The sequence below is a fragment of the Natator depressus genome, chromosome 1 (genome assembly GCF_965152275.1).
Source record: "Natator depressus isolate rNatDep1 chromosome 1, rNatDep2.hap1, whole genome shotgun sequence".
In the NCBI taxonomy this organism is placed as follows: domain Eukaryota; kingdom Metazoa; phylum Chordata; order Testudines; family Cheloniidae; genus Natator; species Natator depressus.
Window position 1 is genome coordinate 267,588,675 of NC_134234.1, and position 13,746 is coordinate 267,602,420.

General features: G+C 43.6%; 1 protein-coding gene across 1 annotated transcript in view; it reads right to left on the reverse strand.

The window, feature by feature from the left end:
• Positions 1 to 13,746, reverse strand: part of PLEKHG7 (pleckstrin homology and RhoGEF domain containing G7) — a 44,121-nt gene that overhangs the window by 15,197 nt on the left and 15,178 nt on the right. The window contains exons 8-11 of the mRNA XM_074951075.1: positions 12,700 to 12,815; positions 11,567 to 11,660; positions 6,267 to 6,346; positions 4,435 to 4,594 (exon numbers count right to left, since the gene is read on the reverse strand). Of these exons, the coding sequence (XP_074807176.1) occupies positions 4,435 to 4,594; positions 6,267 to 6,346; positions 11,567 to 11,660; positions 12,700 to 12,815 (450 nt within the window). The remainder of the gene's footprint in view (positions 1 to 4,434; positions 4,595 to 6,266; positions 6,347 to 11,566; positions 11,661 to 12,699; positions 12,816 to 13,746) is intronic.

A 13,746-nucleotide genomic window follows, 5' to 3' on the forward strand; every position in this document is an offset into this window, starting at 1 on the left:
CTGGACCAATTTCTGCTGGTGAGAGAGACAAGTTTTTAGCTTACACAGAGCACTCCTTCAGGTCTGGGAAATCTGTCCCACCGTGCATTTAGCTGTGATGCTTGGAGTACCTTTCCCAGACCTGCAAAAAAGCTCTGTGTAAGCTCAAAAGCTTGTCTCTCTAATCAACAAAAGTTGATCCAATAAAAGATATTACCTCACCCACCTTGTCTCTCTAAGAATTAAATCCTTCATTTAAACTCTGCCCCCAGGATGAAATTATGCTGTAACAGCAATGTTGGAAACTGAGTGATTCAGTTCTAATCCTTGGCCTTTTACAAGAAATTAGACTGCCTACTTATGTTCACGGGAAGGAGCTATTTACTGCTTCTGCCTCTTCTCCTGTTTGATGCTGTTACTTTGCACTAATCTGAACTCATAATGAATTTAGCATAGAATCATAGGACTGGATGGGACCTCTAGAGGTCATCTACTCCAGTCCCCTGCTCTCAAGGCAGGACTAAGTATTATCTAAACCATTCCTGACAGTTGTTTGTCCAACCTGCTCTTAAAAATCCCCAATGATGGAGATTCTACAACCTCCCTAGGCAATTTATTCCAGTGCTTAACCACCCTGACAATTAGGAAGTTTTTCCTAATGCCCAACCTAAACCTCCCTTGCTGCAATTTAAGCCCATTGTTTTTTGTCCTATCCTCAGAGGTTAAGAAGAAAATTTTTTCTCCCTCCTCCTTGTAACAACCTTTTACATACTTGAAAACTGTTATCTTGTCCCCTCTCAGTCTTCTCTTCTCCAGACTAAACAAACCCATTTTTTTCAATCTTTCCTCATAGGTCATGTTTTCTAGACCTTTAATCATTTTTATTGCTTTTCTCTGGACTTTCTACAATTTGTCCACATCTTTCCAGAAATGTGGCACCCAGAACGGGACACAATACTCCAGTTGAGGCCTAATCAGTGCAAAGTAGAGCAGAAGAATTACTTCTCATGTCTTGCTTACAACACTCCTGGTAAGACATCCCAGAATTATGTTTGCTTTTTTTGCCACAGCATTACACTGTTGACTCATATTTAGCTTGTGATCCATTATGACCCCCAGATCCCTTTCCGCAGTACTCCTTCCTAAGTAGTCATTTCCCATTTTGTATGTGTACAAATGGAGTACTTTGCATTTGTCCTTACTGAATTTCATCCAATTTACTTCAGACCATTTCTCCAGTTTGTCCAGATCATTTTGAATTTTAATCCTATCCTACAAAGCACTTACAACTCCTCCCAGCTTGGTAATGTCCGCAAACTTTATAAGTGTACTCTCTATGCCATTATCTAAATCATTGATGAAGATATTGATCAGAACTGGACCCAGAACTGATCTCTGCAGGACCCCACTCATTGTGCCCTTCCAGCATGACTGTGAACCACCAATAACTACTCTCTGAGAACAATTTTCCAACCAGTTATGTACCCACCTTATAGTAGCTCCATCTAGGTTGTATTTCCCTAGTTTGCTTTGAGAAGGTTATGTGAGACAGTATCAAAAGCTTTACTAAAGTCAAGATATACCACATCTACTGCTTCTCCTCTATTCACAAGGCTTGTTACCTTGTCAAAGAAAGCTATCAGGTTGGTTTGACATGATTTGTTCTTGACAAATCCATGCCCACTTTTACTTATCACCTCATTATCTTCTAGGTGTTTGCAAATTGATTTCTTAATTATTTGCTCCATTATCTTTCCAGGTACAGAAGTTAAGCTGACTGGTCTGTAATTCCCTGGGTTGTCCTTATTTCCCTTTGTATAGATGGGCACTATATTTGCCATTTTCCAGTCTTCTGGAATGTCTCCCGTCTTCCATGACTTTTCAAAGATAATTGCTAATGGCTCAGATATCTCCTCAGTCAGCTCCTTGAGTATTTTAGGATGCATTTCATCAGGGCCCTGGTGATCTGAAGACATATATCTTGTCTAAGTAATTTTTGACTTGTTCTTTCCCTATTTTAGATTCTGATCCTACCTCATTTTCACTGGCATTCACTATGTTAGATGTCCAATCACCACTAACCTTCTTGGTGAAAACCAAAACAAAGAAATCATTAAGCACCTCTGACATTTCCACATTTTCTGTTATTGTCTTTCCCCCCTCATTGAGTAACGGGCCTACTCTGTCCTTGGTCTTCCTCTTGCTTCTAATGTATTTGTAGAAGGTTTTCTTGTTACCTTTTATGTTCCTAGCTAGTTTGATCTTGTTTTGTGCCTTGGCTTTTCTAATTTTGTCCCTACATACTTGTGGTATTTGTTTATATTCATCCTTTGTAATTTGACTGAGTTTCCACTTTTTGTAGGACTCTTTTTTGAGTTTTAGATCATTGAAGATCTCCTGGTTTAGCCAGGGTGGTCTCTTGCCATACTTCCTATCTTTCCTACACAGTGGGATAGTTTGCTTTTGTACCCTTAATAATGTCTCTTTGAAAAACTGACAACTGTCTTCAATTGTTTTTCCCCTTAGACTTGCTTCCCATGAGATTTTACCTACCAACTCCCCGAGTTTGCTAAAGTCTGCCTTCTTGAAATCCATTGTCTTTATTGTGCTGTTCTCCCTCCTACTATTCCTTAGAATCATGAACTCTACCATTTCATGATCACTTTCACCCAAGTTGCCTTCCACTTTCAAATTCTCTACCAGTTCCTCCCTATTTGTCAAAATCAAATCTAAAACAGCTTCCCCCCAGTAGCTTTCTCCACCTTCTGAAATAAAAAATTGTCTTCAATACATTCTAAGAACTTGTTGGATAATCTGTGCCGTGCTGTGTTATTTTCCCAACAGATGTCTGGGTAGTTGAAATCCCCCATCACCATGTGAAGGAAACTTTATGCTTAAGGTCTTCTGCTTAGATCAGAGGCCACTACATCTGTCATGTGATAGCATTATCCCCATTATTATTATATATTATTGTTAAGTACCAGTGAGGTGTCCAGCATTTATACCAGACACAAAAATGAAGTCAGTCCCTTCCCTGGGGGGTTTTAACTCTAAAAGACAGACTCAGAGGAGACAAGATGCACTAAGAGACCAGAGAGGGAGTTAAGTTATAGTTTAATGAATTATTCTGAATTACTGTTTTCTGCAGTGTGACATGGTGATAGAGAGGTGTTCTGGGATGATTAGGGTTTGTGGAAATTGTGGTCTTTAGGAAGGATCTGAATGGGAAGGAAGTGGACACCCGGTGTCCTGGGATATAGTGTGTCCAATGCACAGTGGGCAGCATGGAAGATGGCACAGAGACAGGAATGGCAGAAGTAAACAAGTGGGGCATTGTCTATCTTCATTGATGGACTGAAGGGGGGACGTGGGCAGGAGGGAGACAGACATACGACTCCACACTTTGATGATGTGGTTCCAGATCTGCTGCAGCTTTTCCATGTGATCTGATAGAGCACTAGCTGTACAGCTAAAGTACGGTACACTGGCAAACATTTCATTTCATTGCAATAGTCCGGCTCATTGGATTTCACATATTACATGCCCAAGAGGTTTCTTGAGCAACAAGAATCTGTCTATGCCCCAAACTAGCACACCCGAGATCAGCGAGGCAGAGGTTGCCCTTACCTTCACCTACTGGCTGCAGTGCAAGTCACAGGCCATTTGTGTGCTGGATTCAGGCTGTGTTGGTAGGGAGATGCATTTAGACACACACGGAGAGACAGACAGTGTCTGCAGCAGGTTTAGGAAGCCACTGTTTTTAAATTCTGATGCTAGTGCTTTTATCTCCTCGTTAGTTGTGTTTTTTCTCTTTGCTGCCTGGCTTGGCAGTGGTGTGGAATGCCGATGAGTCAGGATGGATGAACTTCCAGGCTAGCATAAATTCTGTGGGTTTCAGGTTTTAATATCTGTGGATTTGGGGGGCTAGACTGCTCAGTGGACAAGCAGTAGGATTTTGACAGTTAACTTGACTTGTATGCAGGACCGAAACATTTTTAACAGATGGCCCTGTGTTATTTCTGTAACTCAGCATTGGGCTCTAGGAGGCTCTAAACTGAAGAGAGCATTAAAGGTGGTAAATTCCCCTCCCAAAACTCTGGGGTCACTTTATAGGGCTCCATAGCCCTGGGACAATGCTGGCCACTGTCTATAGCCTTCTCCTTCTCTCCAAAGCCACAGTGAAAAGCAACACAAATTTCAATAGATAGGCTCCAGTGACTTGCACGGTTTCTGCTGTCATCCTTGGAACTCCCCCCACTCCCTACTCCCATGATTCAGGAGGCAAGTGACTCTCATGGGACCTCTCTAATGGCAGGCCTCCCTTCAGAGCCATTCTATGCTGGGGCAGGAGAGAGGTGAGCAGGCGGGTGCATGTGGTGCAAAGGCCAGGGGCTCTATGTATACACTGTACATAGAAAGCTGCCTTACAAAATATACAAAATACATGAAACGTACCTGTCACATGGAGTGGATCAATATTTTTGAGTGTCAGTCTGTCTAGTGGAATGGGCTGGTCCAGGACTGTACAAGAACCACCATCTTTTACCAAAGACTGCAACTCAGGAGAAAAGGAAGGGCATACAGGTATTAAACTGACGTCTGAGCCCCCGTATTTCTGAAAATGGGAAGGGAAAGCACTTGATTATATAGTCACCAAACTCCTCTGTATGTTTACAAACTCTAGCCACTAAACATCTCTCTCAACTTGTTTTCCCCGCAGAATGTGCTTAGAGGCCTCACATATATACTAAGCCACAAAATAATTTTTTTTCTGTTATCATCTGAGCAACCTCCAAAGTATGCAGCTAACCTGCATATTAAAAATCACAGTCAAGCCCAAGTGTACAAAACAAACCATACTAGTTTTTTTCAAATGCCTTGTTTAACACAGGATACTGTTCTCTTCACACTTGTGGGTTTATCACTGCTAGAAAATATGCCAAGTGTAGACCCTGTGCAGCCCATATGGGTGGTTCGGTACTGACATCTATAATGAGGAATTTGCAAAGGGCCACACACGTGATGCAGCGCCTCTGAAACGTGATTCACGCATACACAGGGCAAAGCCCCCTACGGGCCTGCATGTGTGGTTCAGAGCAGTGGTTCTCATCCTTTCCAGACTACTGTACCCCTTTTGGGGGTCTGATTTGCCTTGCGTACCCCAAATTTCACCTCACTTAAAAACTACATGCTTACAAAATCAGACATAAAAATGTCACAGCACACTATTACTGAACAATTGCTTTCTCATTTTGTCTGGGTGAAATTTTAGTTTGTACTGACTTTGCTAGTGCTTTTTATGTAGACTGTATTAAAACTAAGAAAATATCTCGATGAGTTGATGTACCCCCTGGAAGACTGCTGCGTACCCCCAGGGGTACATGTACCCCTGGTTGAGAACCATATGACTGGGAATGTGACTATGTCATGGTGTTGCTGGCATAGACTCTAACCTGTGCTCTTTCAAAACCTAAAAAACGTGACAACTGCTGTTTGTTTAAAACCATTTCTAATTCAGACAGTGTCTCCTGCAATCATCTATTGCATTACAGCATGTCACCTTTGCTAAACCATTACACGATCTTCATAAATTTAACTGACTTTGTACTCAAAGACATTGGAGCCTCAAATGCCAAGTGCTTGTTTGGTGGTGAATAATTAATAACACCTAGTTTTTATATAGTGCATTTCATCAGCAGATCTCAAAGTGCCTTACAAAGGAGGTATCATTCCTCCCATTTTATGCCTGGCGAGGGCAGTGGCAGAGATAGAACCCAGAGCTTCTGAGTATGTTGCTGTTCTTTCCACGAGGCTCACATGTTCACTGTTTCTCTCTATTTTTCCTCATTAGCTCCCAAAGGTTCTGATTTCTGACACCCTTTACACAAAAGACTGCAAGTTTATAGAATTGATACGTATCATTAAAGTGCCCAGCACACTTCAGAAGATGCAATTGGCTTTAGAGATCCAGTATGCTGGGTACGGGAACTGGGGGAACGGTAAAGGAATTAAAGAAATGTCCAATAATACACACTTTGGACACCATATCAGCCCTATAACATCACATCTTTATACACATCTCCTGTCATTTAAATTGCCCTGAAGAACTACTGTGGTGTGTTTTACTCTTCACTATTTATATTAAAAATATCTATTACTGTCCTTCATATACATTATTCCACTTGCGTTTTTCTCTTAAAAATAATTCTTCCAAAATACTTGCATAAAAATTTTCCAGGATGCAAAAAGCACATACAGTAAGTGTGACTGTTTCTGCCCATCGTTACCTTTTTGTTACGTTTAGTTTTGGTAATTAATAGGAAATCACTGAATAGAAAGAGGTAGACATCAAGGATCCTTGTACTTTCTGAGGAGAAAAACAAAACAGTAGCATGATTGTTCTGAGGACCAGTAATTTCTGTTCTAAAGCAGATCTGTGTAATGTGGTACATTTTAAGCAGGCCTCCAAATCTGGCACTCCACCACTCATTGTCTCTTTTGTATTCTCACACACTCCAGACTTGAAAGGTATTCTGCTTTGTCATTTTGGTCATTCATAATTGTGGTAATAAAAGACCAGCAGTTTCTCATTGCCAAAATAACTCAGATCATATATCTTTGAACGCAGCTACAAAGAGCAGCATGCTGTCGACCAAACAACTCACTTATGGGTCACCGGGGAATATTAACCCTATGGCAATTGCAGATACATAACGAGGGTAAATTCCAGTGTTCATCTGGATCCCTTAAAAATAGTTGTACAAAGTCACACCCCATTGTGCCTACATGATGCAACTCAGATTTTCATGTTGATGGCATTATAAAGGTCCTTCAGTAACTACACAACACAGAGTGGACTCAACTTCCTTCACTAGCTTGGCGATAAGAGAAGAAATAGTGAAATAAAAGTCTTTTAAGGGCAAGTTATTTTTTATGAGTACATTTTGAAGTCTTCAAGGTGGAGGCGCCGGTCCTGATTGGGGCTTCTCGGTGTTCTGGTAGCATAAACAATGAATGATCATGCATCAGAAGCAAAGGTGATGGTTTCAAAGGGATATAGGGAAACCCAGGGATCCTGGAATGTTGCAAACCATTTAGAGCTCTGGGAGTGTGTTGGAACGAACGCCCAGAGTGTGGAGCTTGCACCTCAGTCTATCTTTAGGGCTCCCTCTACAGGTTTCCACCCTGCTGCTGTTTCTTTTTATTCCTTGCATGGTCCTGTCTCACTACTCTAGTCTCTTCCAGAATCACTTCCTTTCTCTTCTGCAGGCCTTAACCTTTCCTGCCCTTTCCTCTTGTCTGTCCCTCTTCTCTCTTACCCGCAATATTCTTATTGTATAATGCTTAGCTGTATTGACTCCAGACCACACGCTTTCATGCTATCACTGGCCACTCATCAGCCTTTTATATCTGGTGTCTTCACCCTGCGTGTTACTTTTGATGCCCTAGATAGGAGCACTCAGGGCCAGCATTAAATGAAATGTTAACTTCAGAAGGTTTGGTGCCATTAGGAAATTCCATGCTCAGAATGTTTGTCTTGAAATGAACAGTCTCTCAAAATGCATTTCTATTCTCAGGGTTACAGGTCAGATGGGGACAGCCAGAACTTTCACTTACAGGCAATCCGGAGACTGGAAAAATAGTTCATTGAGTGCTTGTTCTGAAATGTTTTGGTTTGAAAATGACTTGGTTTATTGCAGGAGGCAACAGCAATAGCTTCTAGAGGCTAACGATGTCACGGACTAGCCACTTGTAGGAAGCAGGGTTGGATTAAAGAGTTTTGGGAGCCCCCTACCTGGAGTGGGAGGCCTGCAGGGGGAATAATTGGAGGGTGCCCATCCTGCACGTACACTGCAAAGGCTCTTGACACAGCGTACAGGTGGGGCCCTTCCCCTCCCCACAATGCAACACCCTGCTGCTTCCTGGCCCTCGGGTTTGTGTGTGTGTGTTGTTTTTTGTCTGAGTGGTCAGCTGGTTGCTCCTGAGATGGGGCCCTGTGCAATTGAACCGAGTGCACATTGGTTAATCAGGGGCCTGGCTGGAAGGCTGTGGGAGCTACACTGAGAATCCCCCTTTATCTCACCAGGGATTCAGGACACTACAAACAGTACACTACAAGGTAACATAAGACTCCCCATCTTATTTGTTTAAAACTTACTTTCCTTGGGCTTCTTAAGGTCCAAGTATCATATTAAAGCCCTTGTATAATTTTTGTCATAGCTCCTTCATGCTTAGCAGTGATATATATTTGATCACATGGTATTACCTGGATTATACTCAGAGGTGAAAGTAAGCCGGTACTGTCTAGCATACCATACTGGACCGGCTTCCCCAGGCGGCGATTTAAAGGGCCTGGGGCTCCCAGCAGCGGCTGGAGTCCCAGGCCCTTTAAATTGCCACCAGAGCCCCGCTGCCAAAGCCCCCGGGTTGCGGAGGTGGCTGGGAGCCCCAGGGTTCCGTTGGCGATTTAAAGGGCCCAGGGCTCCCAGCCATCGCTACCACAGCAGAGCCCCGGGCCCTTTAACTCTCTGCCAGAGCCCCGAGCCCTGGGGTAGTGGCGGCAGCCGGGAGCCCCCAGGGCTCCATTGGCGATTTAAAGGGCCGGGGCTCCACTATGGTAGTGGTGGCTGGGAGACCCAGGCCCCTTAAATCACCGCTGGAGCCCCGGGCCGCTGCCACTACCCCGGGGGCTCCAGCAGGGGACTCAGGCAGCAATTGAAAGGGCCCAGGGCACCAGCTGCCGCTATTGCAGTGGCATCTGGGGCCCTTTAAATTGCCGACGGCTCCGGCAGCGGGGCTCCAGTGGCGATTTAAAGGGCCCGGGGTGGTAGTGGCAGCCGGAGCCCTGGGCCCTTTAAATCGCCACCCAAGCCCCGCTGCCAGAACCCGGGGTGGCAGCAGCAGCCGGGAGCCCCCGGGGCTCCTTCAGCAATTTAAATCACCGCCAGAGCTCTCGGCTGCTGCTGCTACCCTGGAACTCCAGCATGGGGGCTCGGGCGGCAATTTAAAGGGCCCAGGGCTCTGCTGCGGTAGCGGCGGCCGGAGCCCCGGGCCCTTTAAATAACCCCTGAGCCCCAGGGCTCCCAGCCACCCCCACAGCTGGTAGCTCCGGTGGTGATTTAAATAACCCCTGAGCCCCGGGGCCCCTTTAAATAACCCCTGAACCCTGGGGCTCCCAGTCGCCTCTACCGCAGCCGGAGCCCCTGGCCCTTTAAATCTTGATTTAAAGGGCCTGGGGCTCTAAAGGCCCTGCCTCTTCTGGTTGAGGCCCCACCCCCTGCTCTGGACTCCAGCGTACCAGTAAGTCCTTTAAGTTACTTTCACCCCTGATTATACTGATGTAAATTATTTATTGTAAACTCTATCCAGTAGTCTGCCTAATCTAGGCACATTAGCTAATCTGTAATGTTTTATTCAATTTATGCTAGGTACTTTTGCCCATCATTGTCTTACAATTTCTACAGTGGCTGTAGCTAATATGTTTTCTCTGATTTTGTGCTGGTGGGGAGAAGGTATTGTCAGCTTGAGCAAGTGATCCTTTGTCTCCATTTGCTGCTGGGAATTGAAGTTTTCATTTTGAAGGTGGTAAGGTTTGTGGCCAGTCTGACTTTCAGCCATGAGTCCCAGAGCTGTGGGCCAGCTACTAAGAACTGCATCTTCCCCATACCATCCCTCATATCCATATGTGGTGCATTATGCTGAGATGGTGTGGCAGGCTCCAGTCAGGATTCCTGGGCCCTTATTTGTTTGCTTCTGATTCCCAATACTGCTTTAACATAAGGGTTTGATTACACTATTTTAAAATGGTAGGAGGAGATATTTTAGTCATGGAATGTCTAGTGAAGTAAACCTGTTTCTTAGGATGGAAGCTATGAGCAACATTTTACTCATTTTCCTTTTGGTTTCAAAGCGTAATAAGGAACAACCCAGTTCTGAGAGAATTATCTCAGAGTAAAAATGCGGGGCACCTAGGGTGTTGATACTGGGCTTGGAGATGCACAGCACACCTCAGTATCAGACTGTGTGTGTTTTTAAATCTGTGTCTTTAGGAGATGCTTCTTTCCCATTTTCAGCATCTCATTCTGCTTAGAATTATGTTTTTTCATTTTCCTCTTGAAAATGAAAAGATCAAGAAATATTGCCAAACCACGAGCTCTCTCCAATTGCTTATGTTAGCTAAAATAAATTGAGCTTGCAAACTTATTTCTGCAAGATTTAGGGATGTGCCACCCTATCTGTCTTCAATGTTAATTTCTTCCCCCAAGAAATGTAGATCCTTGATAAGTACCACTACTTAATCTCATCAGCAGTGGACAGCTCAGGTGATGGGGGTTGCTGGCTGAAATTTTGGGGATGAAAGGAAGAGCTGGATTAAAAAACACTTGTGCTCTGCCCCCTTCTGCCAAACCCTCCCAAATAATAGCAATGAATTTTTGTAAGTTAAAAAAGAATTGTATTAATTTATGCACCAACCATTGTGTCTGTTCTACCACCTTACATTTTCATCTCCCTGTTGCTGGCCTGGGAAAGAGAAATCTTGTGATGAGAGAACCAGATCCAGTTTATGATGATAGTTGTGAGGGTAGGAGCAAGGTGAATCACAACTTCTATGCCTTATTCTCTTTGCCTCAGTGCCTGGCTGCACTAATCAGGGAATTTTAAACGGAAGACTTCTTTCTAATGCCTAAACCACCGCTGAGACCTTTATCCCACCCCACTGTGCTGCTCTCAGTGCCGCTTCTGTCCTCCTTGCACTTGGATAAGGACGGGGATGCTTCCACTGCCCAGTCTCTACCTCACACTCAGGTAGGGATGAGCATGCTCAACCCCTGCTGCCTCATGCTCAGATAGGGATGTTGCCTTATTCATCCAATGAGACAAACCTGGACGTCTTTACAACATGATGCTTGTGCTGCAGAGATACGATGTTGTGTTATGTGGTGCCACAGCAGCACAAGGTGATGCTGTTGGAATTGCCGTGAAGGACATGTTCCGATGCTGTAATATACTGCAGCTGGGCAAGATCATGTCACTGGTGGGATAGTCTCAAGAGTCCCCTGTTTCAATACACTTTTCCTCACTAGCGGCGGACACAATCCAGCGTGGTAATACCTTCCTCTTTGAAGACATCCACCAAGGCTAATCGCTTAGAAAAGCTGTTCATAACTTGGGAGGGATGAAAAAAACGTTTTTTTGATTCTTTCCTTAATCTTGCGTATGGCATCTAGATACTAGTACAGTGATGGATGCATTAGAACTGCTTAAATACCTAGATCAATCACACGTGACAAGGACACCTTTTTACAGAGCAGTCTCAACTTCCTCTGTGTTCCCTGAGCCACAATACTGAATATCACGATAAAAAACCTGCTCTGAAATTTGGACATTGGCCAGTCAAGCTGATTCCTTCCGCATTTAGCAGGTTGGCCATCCAGATGTGACAATAATCAATCACTGCATAACACGTTGTATATTTGTTTTTCTTTGATCCATATTTCTAATTAATCAGTGGAGCACAGATCTGTGCTGTACTGACCATACAGACTATGGTGCTGTAATGCTGGCACATGAATAAAATGGCATTTACCTGCAAGAGTTAACCTCCCTTCATGAAGAAGCTGTCTGTTTGAGGAAGACAAGATGTTTTCACTCACGTTTTCTCTTAAAATATGTTTCAGACACTTGGAAGAAAAAATAGAAAAGAGAATCATACAAATTTGACCTGGAACTGGAAATTGACCAGTTGTTAAGGAGTCTGAGAAATACTCTTCGTATTTGTAGGATATTCAGGTTTACATCAAACTAAGCATGTCAGACAGCTACCAACTAAGCATGGCCATGGTTATTTTAGCAATACTCTGGATTAAACAAGTTTAATTCTTTGAAAATTCAAACTGGGATCATCTTCTTTAGAGTGAGTTTAATGAATTTAACAGCATTGAACATCAAGGTGAGCCCCACTTAGCAACTGTACCATAATGTTACTTAAACTCAGGCTTCAAAGGCAAGGGGAGGTCAATGGGTCACCTCGGCAGAAAGCAGAACCATTCTCATGGAAAATTCATATTTTTACATTACAAATGCTAACGTGAATTTCTTAGGTTCATCCTGGGAAGTGGGGAAGGTGAACAATTTTGCATGGTTCTACCTTAAAACCAGCTAATAAAGGAGTAATAAGAAGTAGTATTTGTATCAACCTCATATGATTCTTGGGTTGGGATACTTCTTCAGCTCCCTGGAGTAAGCAACGTGGATCTCCCATAGATTGTTGGACCAGTTGACATCCCAACCTCAGAGCCAAGTGTGGTAGAAACCCTTTCCACCTCCAAAAAGACAGACCCTGAACTTCAGAAGGGGAAAGGATGACTCTGGTTACTGCCAGAGATGCGGCAGCAGGGAAGAGTCCTTCTCTCCAGCCCTGAACTACTTGTGTGAGTAAAGCTAAGCATGAAGAGGGTTAGTTTTTCAAGGCTAAGAACATCTGTGCACATGTGTCTGCCCAGCGCCTAGCACAATGGAGCCTACTCTTGATTGGGGCATCTACATACTATCAGAATATAACTAATAATAATGTACACCTACATGAGTTAGAATACAGAGATGATTATCATCTTCAGACCACAACACTAAGGTCGGGCAAATGTAGGAACTATATGAAAATTTTCTTCAAAGAAGAAGTCCTCAGGCTAACATTTAAATAGTGGTGAATACACGGCTTACCTCTGGGAGAAAGAACCTTTTGTCACGATCCCAAAGTGGAGGCCAAATTATAACCTCGTGCAGCTGCCTAAATTTCTGAAAATTGTCCAGCCATTTTACTTTACCTTCAAGATCTCCTGAAAAATACAAAATATCAATTTTTCCCATGGTTGACAACAAGCTTGGGAGATGTTGAATGCCTTTAACAGTGCTAGACTGCAGTGGAAGTGGAGGGACTCTGGCCTAAACCCTCAAAGGTGTTTAGATGGCTAACTCCCAGTGATTTCAGTGGGAGTTTCTGGCACTCTGTACCTCAAAGCAACACCCTGGAACCCCCATATTCATCACTGCCATATAATTATGATATGTTTTGTACAAAGTATGCCTTGTGAGGCATCATTTTAAAAGTCTTGAGCTGTTGAACATTAATATCCTATTGGATTGTATGTGCTATCATTATATGGGAAGTTACAAAGTTTTGTTATGTGTGTGTTACTGAAATATGTTGTGAGGTTGGGAACACCCACAACCAGCCTTTCAGGTACAACAGTGGAGTAGCCAATCATGCTGATGGCCAATTAAAGAGAATTCACTATCCCAGGAACTGTATACAATGGAGACTTCTCAGAGAGAGGGCATATACAATGGAGGCTGCTTGACCAATGGGGGAAGACCTCTATGTCACAAGCATAGATCTTTTCAGCAAACTGGAAGAAACTATAAAAGAGGGGAAGTGAGTTCATCACTTGGCCTCATTGCTGCCACAACTCAACACCTGGAAACACATCTGGAGGACAAAGACTTTGAATTGGGGAGCATGGTCCTAGGCTGGAGGAGAGTTCCAGCCTGTGTATTGAAGATCTGTGATCTGTTTGTACCATCTGTCAGGGTGAGACACTGCTTTATTCAAATCCTGTTTAGTTTGCAGAACTTACACTGTAAATTTATTTTATTTCTTAGGTAACCAGGCTTCTGACCAGAGCAAGACAATATATGCTGGGGGTGCAAGGCTGGGAAGCTGGGGGGGGGGGGAAATTGGCTGGAGCCTGTCTATTATTAGTTCATGAG